The sequence below is a fragment of the Aegilops tauschii genome, chromosome 2 (assembly GCF_002575655.3).
Source record: "Aegilops tauschii subsp. strangulata cultivar AL8/78 chromosome 2, Aet v6.0, whole genome shotgun sequence".
NCBI lineage: Eukaryota > Viridiplantae > Streptophyta > Magnoliopsida > Poales > Poaceae > Aegilops > Aegilops tauschii.
In genome coordinates, this window is record NC_053036.3 from 653,743,309 (window position 1) to 653,754,573 (window position 11,265).

Below are 11,265 nucleotides of genomic sequence, written 5' to 3' on the forward strand. Positions count from 1 at the left end.
GTTCTGATAAGAACCAGAGAATAACAGCAACTAGCCCTCTTCCAACAGAGATTTTGGCATCAAGATGACCTCTAATGAACATGGTGCAATTGAACAAAATGAAGAGCATCACGAGGCGAACAATTTGACATATTACACGCGCGAATCGGAGCTACATGCAAGAAGTTATGGAGCTGTGAACAGGGGCAAATGCTGTGAAAAATCAGTGACTTGGAGAAAAAAAGGGGTTCGGGAAGTCAACCTCTACAGTGTCTTCTCGATCGGATCTGAGGATGGAGCTCGGGGAGCTCGCCGGTGGCGGTTGCCGACGGCGGCGCGGAGAAGGAGGAGGTGCCGGGGAAGAAGGGCGGCGGGGCGCGGCGGCACAGGGCGGCGGGCTCCGCCGGAGTTCGTCGCCGGCGGCAGGAGGCGAGGCGGCAGGCACGGCGGGGAGCGGGCGGCCGTGGTGGCGGTGACGCCGGCGGCGGCGACCGGAGGCGCGCGGCCTCGGGCGCGAGGAGGAGGGCGGCGGCGGGCGCGCGGGCCGCGCGGGCCAGCTGCGGGCCTGGCGGGCCGCGGCGTACGGCGCGGGCGACGGCGACACGTGGCGGCGGCGGAGCATGAGTTTCATCCGGCGCCGGGTGGACGTGTCCAGCGTGCGGAGGGACGAAGCTAGGGTTTGGACTGAGATTCGTTTCGGGAGGGGATGGAGTTTTATAGGTAGAGGGAGCTAGGAGACTCCAAATGAGGTGCGGTTTTCGCCCACACGATCGTGATCGAACGACCTAGAGCATGGAGATGACTTGGAGGGGTTTTGGGCTGGTTTTTAGGGGGGTTTTTGCTGGACACTCAAATGGACTTTGCGGATGCCCGGTTAACCGTGGGAGTACCAAACGACCTCCAAATGGAACGAAACTTGACCGGTGGTCTCCGGGTGGTGTAATAAGGCCACTTGACAAGCCTCGGTCCATTCCGAGAAAGTTTGACACCCGCACACGAAAGAAAACAAGAGGGATGCGCCGGAGGAGATAGGAGCTCCGGATTGCAAAACGGACAACGGGGGAAATGCTCGGATGCATGAGACGAACACGTATGCAAATGCAATGCGCATGATGACATGATATGAAATGCATGACATGACAAAATGCAAAACGAAAAACAAAACCCGACCACGGAGGGAATATCATAACACATAGCCGAAAATGGCAAGAGTCAGAGTTACAAATATGGCAAGTTACATACGGGGTGTTACATAGCTCTATTTATCTTAGTTAGAACTAGTACTAGAGAACTAGAGGAGGCTCCAAAACTTATATGTCCAAATAGCACCAATGCCTCTAGTATATATAGGTTGGAGGGGGAGGAGGGGCTGCCACACAAGGAGGGAAATCCCCTCCTTGGTGCGCCGGCCTTGCCAATTCGGCCTCCCCACAACGGAATAGGGGGCACCTCCCCTACATGGGCCATGGTGGCCCAATTCTCCTTCCACCACTTGGCCTTTTAAGGCCCGTTGATATTAAATTAAATATAAAAGCCTCCTAACAATTGCGAGAGCCTTTTATTATTAATTTAACATCACCGAAATCATTTTCCACCTATATATTATTTATCGGGAGTGCCCGATATTGCCCGATAAACTCTGAAACCCTCTCGAAACTATTTCGAATATTCACTGAATTATTTCACAAATAAATCATTGATACTCTCATCCTACTAACAGTCAGCAGATCATGATTACCTTAAGCTTGTGACCTTGTAGGTTCGGTAAAACATAGACATGAACGAAACCCCTTCGTTGAATGACCGATAGCAGAACCGTGGACATCCATATCCCTTGAGATATATCGGTATCCTCTTGAGTCATACAAATGCTCACTATACCAGTCTCCCCATTACCGGTTTTGTTCTTCTTTCTCGTTGACATGTTGTGGAATCCCTGTGAAGTAGTCACCTGTGTCTGGCCAGACGATGATGGATGTTGTCACACCAAGAGGGCCCTAACAATATATCTCCATCGCTGGAGGAAAAATTCCACTCTCGAGCTATCTAGTCCATTGTCAAACTTTCCGATGCACCTGTAAGTTGTCGTTATGATCATTGTGTTACAAATGGCATTTGAGCAACCCCAAAGTTCATCCTATGGTGAGAAGTGGCAACAATGCTCTCATGGTATAAGGAACTAAAACACATGTTAACACTCTGTGTTATAACAATTGACTTCTGACGATATTATGTCAAAGTATAACAAAGAATTTTGGGTCGATTCAATATGATTGTTCTTCTAAGGTCATACCCTCAATGTTGTTTTGAGACTATCATTACACTTAACGGTATCTCAAGATCCGTAAAGCGTGATCACGAACAACACTTCATCCAGTCTTAGAGGCGATACTAGGAATTTTACCGTTTATCATTCCACACGTGCATATGAGTTTTCCACTGAATCACATATTCCAGGATCATAGCAGTTATACATAGAATATAAACTCTTATTATGAAAAAAGAAATATAATAATACACTATTATTGCCTCTAAGGCATATTTTCAACATTAGGTATCTTATGCACCCTAATTATGATTTCTATCCTTTGACTATGAAGCCCAACAAAAATGTATACTGGGTGTCTCAGAGAATGCAAAATGAATTACAAAATGGACTAGAATACCATTAAACTATAAAATAAGAAGATGAGTCAAATTTGAAAAATAATGAAGCTAATGGTGTCATCTAAATACAACTTTAATTTACAAGTTGTCAATGCATGTAGTAAGTGGAAGAAATCAGGAATTAAAAAACTAGAAATGTATTTAGTAAAAACATGCATATTAGTACTAAAACCACATAAAGATTAATTGTAATATCCATAACAAAATAATAAATAGTAGAAAAAAGCAATATGGTTCACTCTCCCAAAACAGTAGCTGGGAGATAATTTATTCAACAAGATATTATTCTTAGATGCCAAGCCCTTAAGAAAGTAACCAAAATGAACAATGTTTTTCATGGTAAGAACCGGGCTAGCAACAGAGTTCACAATCTAAAACTTGGGTTCAGGTGTTCAACATCCCCAAGGACGCGAGATTGTCATGCACTAGAGCTATTCCCCATTATCCACGGTTCGGCAATTTCAAGCCCTAGATCGTTGATGCTGTAGCGCCGCCTTAGATTTTTTCTCTCTAGCCTCTTGAAGTACTTATGTGCGTGGCTTGAAACCTGCACAGGAGTCTTGGTGGTGACAAAATCCTTGGATATTTCCTTCCATTTCCCACGGCCATAGAAACTCAATCCATCGAGAAAGTTCCTTGAATAATAAAGTTCGAGATGGGCAAGTTAGGTTATGAAAGAGCTACACATAATTCATTCATTTTTATGAAACTTCTACCTAATAAACATGGTTATAGATATGTGTGGAAGCAAAAGTTATCTTTTAAAGTTTAGTAAACAAAATAGTTGGACATCTAAATACCATAAGCTATTTCCATATAGAAACATTTGCACTCATTCTAGTCATGTCAATGACAACTATTATTTTTATAATAACATGGACATATTGTTGTCTAATATCCATATCATGGCTATACTTGCAATCATAACATTTTATTGTGACTAAATAGCTTATGCATGCTATCCATTTAGGAGAAGTGCCAATGCCACTAAATTTAAAGGGAAAGATAACTATCTAGTGAAAAATTATATCATCATCTAAAATTTTCGTCCTTAAATATAAAGCTGTTAAGATAAAAATGGATAAACAAAGTACACCCCCAAAAATACATTCTGCATAAATGTGAAAAAGATTATGGGATGATAATTTTTGTGTCATAATTCCCAAATGATGACTAATTGGTACACTTGTGTTGAAGAAGTTCATGACTAATTAGGAAGTACACAAAATCAATTACCAATGTTCCTCCTTGGTCCAATAAATTCTGGCGCTTGGTGCAATTACTGGTTGACGGATGGACATCTCGTTCTCTAGCACCTCAACATTGTTATCCTCTGACATAGCTATCACGTCCTTGCTTTCCTCCATCACTCGCGTACCCTCCTATACGCAGGAAAACCCACAAAATTGGTGTAAAAATTGTGAGTTGGTGACCCCTTACTCCTTTGGTGCCACTATATAATATTTGCAAGTTCATACATGGTATAGATGATTCAGTGTACTCTATTGGATCCACTTAAATCACCCTCTTAACACAGCATAACATGCATATCCACTACAAGATCAACACAGAAGTACATTACCTGTTGCATGCTCTCGCAATGGTACTGCATGCGGAGCTCTGTGTCGGGCTTGTTATTGTACTTGCTAATATTTTCATCAACAGGGCTACTTTCCTTGTTGTTGAACCCTGTGATGATTGACCCTGGCTCCTCTACACCAACTCTCGCATTCATGGCATACCAGAGAGACCTGGGTGGCATAAAACAAGTAAAAGTATGAACTCTGAAGGTTTGTATGGGGAGGGCAAGGAGGGGGGTAATGTATTTGTCACATATTGAAAGTGGAATCCAACTGTCGCTATAAATTTGGTTAGTTAGAAAATATTTCTAGTTATGTCATATCCAATATTCAATAATAAATTCATACACATAAAGAATTAAATTGGATACCCAACAATAATAAAGTGAACAATTTCTTCTTGTTGTTTTTTCATACTTATCACCAATGTGCTATAGAACATATTAATTAAGGTGACTTTCTGTGATAATGCTTGTGTCACGGCTAGCCAAATATGTGGCTTGTCAGACTTATGTACTTGATGTAATCTACATTAATGTTTTTCATATGTTTATAGGTTCAAATTTAAGATGTTGCAAGCATATCAACATATGATGAAAAATGAAGGTACAATCATTTAAAGAACATTAATTAACATCAAAACTATAAAATTTCCAATGCATCTATTATGTTGACAAAGGTACTATGAATGGAGCTTTGGGTCCCCCAGACCTAAGGGCTCTGGCAGCACCGTACCAATCCCAGGAACTGAGCGACCTTGGGACAGAACAAGGTGAGGGTGCAGGAAGGCGTCCCTGACTTTCCACACAAGCAAAGAGGACCTCCTAAGACATGGTCCAACGAGACCTCCTGGCATGAACCGGCCTGATCACCAACCTGAACCAAGTAACCCTAGCTCGATTGAGTATATACGGAAAGCTAGGAGACCTTTTAGGGTAGATCCAACACCTTTAGGAGCAATCTTGACCTAGAGTTCACACCGAACCCATCTTCATCCTATCCTCCACTGCTAGGCCATGAGCTTGTTACACAAAAATAGATCTTCATTGATTATCATGATTGTTGGCAGGCACTCAAGCAATACAGAACTGGATGCAAGAGTATGGTCTTACCTCCTTCCGGAGGGCCTAAGCCTGGGAAAACTCTCTATCTCTCATCTTACCATCTCGACATGCCACTCATACGCCCCTCTGAACAAATTTGTCATCCTCGATTGTGTTGTGGTTATGAAACACCAATAGTTGGCACGCCAGGTAGGGGTTGGGCATGTGGACCCTATCAGTAGATCTAGATAGCACATCCGACCCCCGGAATCAGTGGTTCCTCGACGAGCTAGGGCAGACCTCTTGCCCCCTTTGCTTTGTCTTCGATGAGGCTATAAGAAGAATCCTTGCCATCCCTGTCATCAGTGGCAGCATGCAGAAGATGGTCATGTATCGTACCACAGAACGGCCAAACCCTCTTGAGTGTGTGATGCCTCCTCCATGGTCTGAGATCCCAACACATTTGAGATTGTGCAGGTTCCTCTGTGCATGTCATGTAGGGAGCGCCACACGACACCGTGCACCACAGAGGGGGACAGTGGCGAGAAAGATGGTGGCACAGGAGCCTTGACCAAAGTGGTACGATCAGGAAGCAGAGCAAGGGCAAGCCTTGTGATATCGACGATCGTAACACTTTAGAAATGCTCTTAAACACCTAAGCACTCTGACTCTCAAAGTGCTCTTAGTCTGAGGAACCTTTCTGAACGAACATGGCAACCCCTTCTAGGAAGGCTGCATCTTGCGGGAGGCACATGAGTCACCAAGGGAAGAAGAAGCATTGAGAGCGGGCTTAATATCACCCACACCAACGTCCTCAACAAGGTGAGCGCGCTCAGGCCCTGATAGATTTTTTCGGTTCCAGTTGTCAGCATCCCTGATGATGAGAGATTGTCATGCACTACATTATTCTCCATTATCTAGAGTTTGGCAATTTCGAGTCCTAGATTATTGATGTTGTAGTGCCGCCTTAGATTTCTCTGTCTAACCTCTTGAAGTGCTTATGTGTGTGGTTTGAAACCTGCACAAGAGTATAGGTGGTGACAAAGTAATTGGATAATTTCTTCCATTTTCCATGGCTATAAACACTCAACCCATGGACAAAGACCAATAGTTGGAGCACCAAGTAGGGTAGGGTATGTGGACCCTATGAGCAGATCTAGATAGCCCATCATATCCCTGGAATTTGTGGTTCCTCGATGAGGCAGGGAATCCCTCTAGAACTCCCTTTGCTTCGTCTTTGATTGACAGCAAGACAAATCTTCGCCATCCCTATCATTGGTGGCAGCAAGGAGGCGATGGACAAGTACTGCACCATGCGATGGCCTAACCCTCCTGAGCAAGGAATGCCTCCTCCATGGTCTGAGATCCCAACACCATAGAGAGAGTACATATTCTTCCCTGGATATCATTTAGGGAGCACCACATGACACCCCAAAGAGGGGGAGTGGCGGCAAGGGGGGTGGAGGCCCAGATCCCTTGACCAGAGTGGAAGGGTTGGGAAGCAGACCAAGGGTCAAGCCTTGTGATTAACGACTGTAACACTGTAGAAATGCTCTTCAACACCTCGAGAACTTTAACTCTGAAAGTGCTCTTAGTCCAAGGGACCTTTCTAAACGAAGGTGGCATCCCCTTCTAGGTGGGATGTCCCTTGCAGGAGACACATGAGCCAACAAGGCGGGAATAAGGCCTCTTCCAATGCATTGGTGCTTAGGTGAGGTGCTAATAAGTGCATTTAAAACCTTAGCAACTAATCTCCACAATGCAATGGTGCTTAGCTTTTGTAGCTAAGATTCCCTCATTGAATTGTTTAATAATTATATTACTTCATGCATTGATTGGTAGGTATTTTACATAGGTCCACGTGCTTAGCATCGTTTCTTCCTAGGGTCACCATAATGCTCACTCTCCTCTTTAATTTCTTTGCCACATCTTTTTTTGCCTATGTGGCACCCTTAGCACATGTACAACTAGGAGCATTGGGAAGGGCCTAAGCAATCAGAACGGGCTCAATGTCACCCAAACCAACGTCCACGACAAGTTGAGTGTGTGGCCCTGATACATATCAAATGTGTGTGTATTATAATTGCATAGTTTTGTCATCATTTTTTATTTTTCTAGACTAACCTATTAATTTAGTGACCACATAGTTATTTTTTCTGTATTTTGGGTTCTAGGTATCAGCATCCCCCGATGATGAGAGATTGTCATGCACTAGAGCTATTCTCCATTATCCATGGTTTGTCAATTTCAACCACTAGATCATTGATGTTGTAGTGTCGCCTTAGATTTATTTTTTCTCTGGCCTATTGAAGTACTTATTTGTGTGTTTCAAACTTCCACAAGAGTACTGGCGGTGACAAAGTACTTGGATATGCACATGTCTTTTATGTTCATGACAAAAGCACGCTTTAAAGATTTTAGGGTTTATAACATTAAAACCCTATTTATGGTGAATGCAAATAAATGCATGTGTAGGTGATGAACGTAAATGATATGAGCTTATTGGTGATATTTTTATGAACATTTTGATATCTTATTTGAATTCTTCTGAGTTCATATGAATTTGTTATGAATTTTCAGAGTTTCGGTCAAACAACTTTGACCAGCTGGAAGGGCATTCTCGTGACCTAAAATGCTTTTTAGGGGCAAATTTGAGTACATCAAAAACTTAGGGGTAAATTTAAGAGTGGGCGCAAATTAGGGGCATAAATGAAAATGTCCCTTTTTTAACTGTGACCAAACTGTTAATGCATGCTATCCATTTAGGGGAAGTGCAAGTGCCACACCTTTAAAGGGAAGTAGAATTATCTAGTGAAAAATTATATCATCATCTAAAATTATCATTCTGAAATATAAATTTGATTAAAAAATGGATGAACAAAAGATGACCCCAAAAAAGACATCTCCCATAAATATGCAATAGGTGCTATCTATATATTCGAAAATACATCACAAAAAATTATCATCCCATCTCATGAAAGTCGATTCCCACATGATGACTAAACTGGTACACTTGTGTTGAAGAATTTCATGACTAATTAGGAAGTATGCAAAATCAATTACCAGTGTTCCTCCTGGGTCGAATAGTTTCTGGCGCTTGGTGCGATCACTGGTTGATGGGTTGACATGTTGTTCTCTAGCGCCTCCACCTTGTTCTCCTCTGTCATAGCTATCACGCCCTTTCCTTTTTCCATCACATCCTATGGAGGAAAAAGACAAAATTGGTGACCTATATGGTGAGTTGGTGACCTCTTACTCCTTTGGTGCCACTGTATTACTTTTGCAAGGTCATACATGGTCTAGGTGATTTAGTGTGTTCTATTGGATCCACAAAATCTCTCTCCTAACACGACATAACATGCATATCCAGTACAAGATCAACATAGAAATACATTACCTGTTGCATGGTCTCGCAAGGGTACCACATGCAGAGCTTAGTGTCGGGCTTCTTATTGTAGATGTTTTGATTGGCACCATCAGAGCTACTTTCCTTGTTGTTGAACCAAGTGATTATTGACCTTGGCTCTTGTACACTGACTCTCTCATTCACGGCGGACCAAAGAGAGCTGGGTGGCATAAAACAAGTAAAAGTAAGAACTCTGAAGGTTTGTATAGGGAGGGCAAGGAGAGTGGCAATGTATTTGTACCATATCAGAAGTGGAATCCAACTATCGCTATAATGTTGATTAATTAGAATATAGTTCTAGTTGTCGTATCCGATATTCGGTAATAAATCCGTATATCTCAAGAATAGTTGGATATCCCACAGTATATAGTGAACAATATTTTCCGTTTCATAACTTATCAGCAATATGTCTAGAACGTATTAGTTAAGGTGGCTTTCCGTAATAACGCTCGCATCATGTTAGCACCACGTGACACCCGAAGAGGGGGAGCGGCGGTGAGGGAGACAGAGGACCAGACCCCTGACCAGAGTGGCAATGTCAGAAAGTAGACCAAAGGTCAAGCCTGGTGATAACCGACCATAACACTGCAGAAATTCTCTTCAACACCTAAAGCACTTTGATTCTGAAAGTGCTATTAGTCCAAGGGACCTTTCTGAACAAAGGTGGCATGCCCTTCTAGGCGCGATGTCCCTTGCGGAGATACATGAGCCACCAAGGCGAGAATAAGCAACGAGAACGGGCTTAATGTCACCCACACCAATGTCCTCGACAAGGTGAGCTTGTTCAGGCCCTGATACATCTCAAATGTGTGTGTGTGTGTGTATTTCCATAGTTTTGGCACCATTTTTATTATATTTCTGGACTAATTAATCTATTAATTTGGTACCCACATCTAGTTGTTGTTTGTTTCTTCTGCTTTTTGGGTTCTAGGTGTCAGCATCCCCAATGATGAGATTGTCAGGAACTAGAGCTATTCTCCATTATCCATGGTTTGGCAATTTCAACCCCTAGATCGTTGATGTTGTAGTGATGCCTTAGATTTTTTATGCTAGCCTCTTGAAGTACTTATTTGTGTGGCTTGAAACCTCCACAAAAGTACTAGCGGTAACAAACTACTTGGAAATTTCCTTCCATTTTCCACGACCATAGACACTCAATCCATGCAGAAAGAGCCTTTTGACTTAACAAATTTCAAGATGAGCAGGTTAGGTTAGGTTAATGAACGAGCTACCTGACAAACATGGTTTTAGATATGTGTGGTACAAAAATCTATCTCTTAAAACTTAAAATTTATTAAACAATAGTTGGAGACTTGAAAACAATAAAGATATTTTGACATAGACAAATTTTCACTCATTCTAATCAATTCAATGACAAATTTTTATTTTTATAATAATATGGACATATTGTTGTCTAATATTCATATCATTAGTATGCTTCAATCATAACATGTTTTAATTGTGACCAAACTATTGATGCATGCTATTCATTTAGGGGAAGTGCAATTACACCCCTTTAAAGGGAAGCAGAAGTATCTAGTGAAAAATTATATTGTCATCTAAAATTATCGCTCTTAAATATAAACTTTATAAGAAAAAATGGATGAACAAAATTTGCCCCCAAAAGGACATCTCCTATAAATATGCAATAGGTGCTATCTATATATTAAAAAATACATCACAAAAAATTATCATCCCATCTCATGAAAGTCGATTCCCGCATGATGAATAACTGGTACACTTGTGTTGAAGAATTGCTAATTAGGAAGTACGCAAAATCAATTACCAGTGTTCCTCCTGGGCCCAATCATTTCTGGTGCTTAGTGTGATCACTGGTTCATAGGTTGACATCTTGTTCTCTAGCGCCTCCACCTTGTTTTCCTCTGTCACAGCTATCACGCCCTTGCCTTTCTCCATCACTCGCATAGCATCCTATGGAGGAAAAAGACAAAGTTGGTGTCTTGTATGGTGAGTTGGTGACCTCTTACTCCTTTGGTGCCACTGTATTACTTTTGGAAGGTCACACATGGTCTAGATGATTGAGTGTGTTCTATTGGATCCAGTTAAATCCCTCTCTTAGCAGTACATAACATGCATATCCACTACAAGATCAACATAGAAATACATTACCTGTTGCATGGTCTCGCAAGGGTACCACATGCGGAGCTTAGTGTCGGGATTGTTATCATGGTTGTTGTGATTGGCACGATCAGAGCTACTTCCTTTGTTGTTGAACCTAGTGATGATTGACCTTGCCTCCTCTACACTAACTCTCGCATCCATGGCGGACCAGAGAGAATTGGGTGGCGTAACACTAGTAAAAGTATGAATGCTGAATAGGGAGGGCGAGGAGTAGGCCATTTATTTATACGACATCGGAAGTGGAATCCAACTGTCGCTAGAAAGGTCATTAATTACAATATATTTCTGGCTCTGGTATTCGATATTCGACAATAAATACATAAATCTCGAGAATTAAATGGGATATGCAACTTTGATAAAGTGAACAATTTGTTTTGTCGTCTCCTAACTTATCACCAATGCGTTCTAGAACGTATCAATTAAGGTGGCTTTTGTAATTATTTTTTGT

At 42.0% G+C, this 11,265-nt stretch overlaps 1 protein-coding gene across 1 annotated transcript; it reads right to left on the reverse strand.

The window, feature by feature from the left end:
* Positions 1-2,909: 2,909 nt before the first annotated feature.
* On the reverse strand, positions 2,910-10,990 carry LOC109745923 (uncharacterized). Its single transcript, XM_073509709.1, has 13 exons — positions 10,806-10,990; positions 10,462-10,607; positions 8,667-8,835; positions 8,333-8,469; positions 6,256-6,287; positions 5,966-6,143; positions 5,669-5,878; positions 5,570-5,625; positions 5,207-5,247; positions 4,957-5,102; positions 4,229-4,397; positions 3,883-4,028; positions 2,910-3,281 (listed from the first exon to the last, which is right to left on the reverse strand). The coding sequence occupies exons 1-13, from the start codon at positions 10,956-10,958 to the stop codon at positions 3,065-3,067; spliced, it is 1,800 nt and encodes a 599-aa protein (XP_073365810.1). The 5' UTR covers positions 10,959-10,990; the 3' UTR covers positions 2,910-3,064.
* Positions 10,991-11,265: the final 275 nt, after the last annotated feature.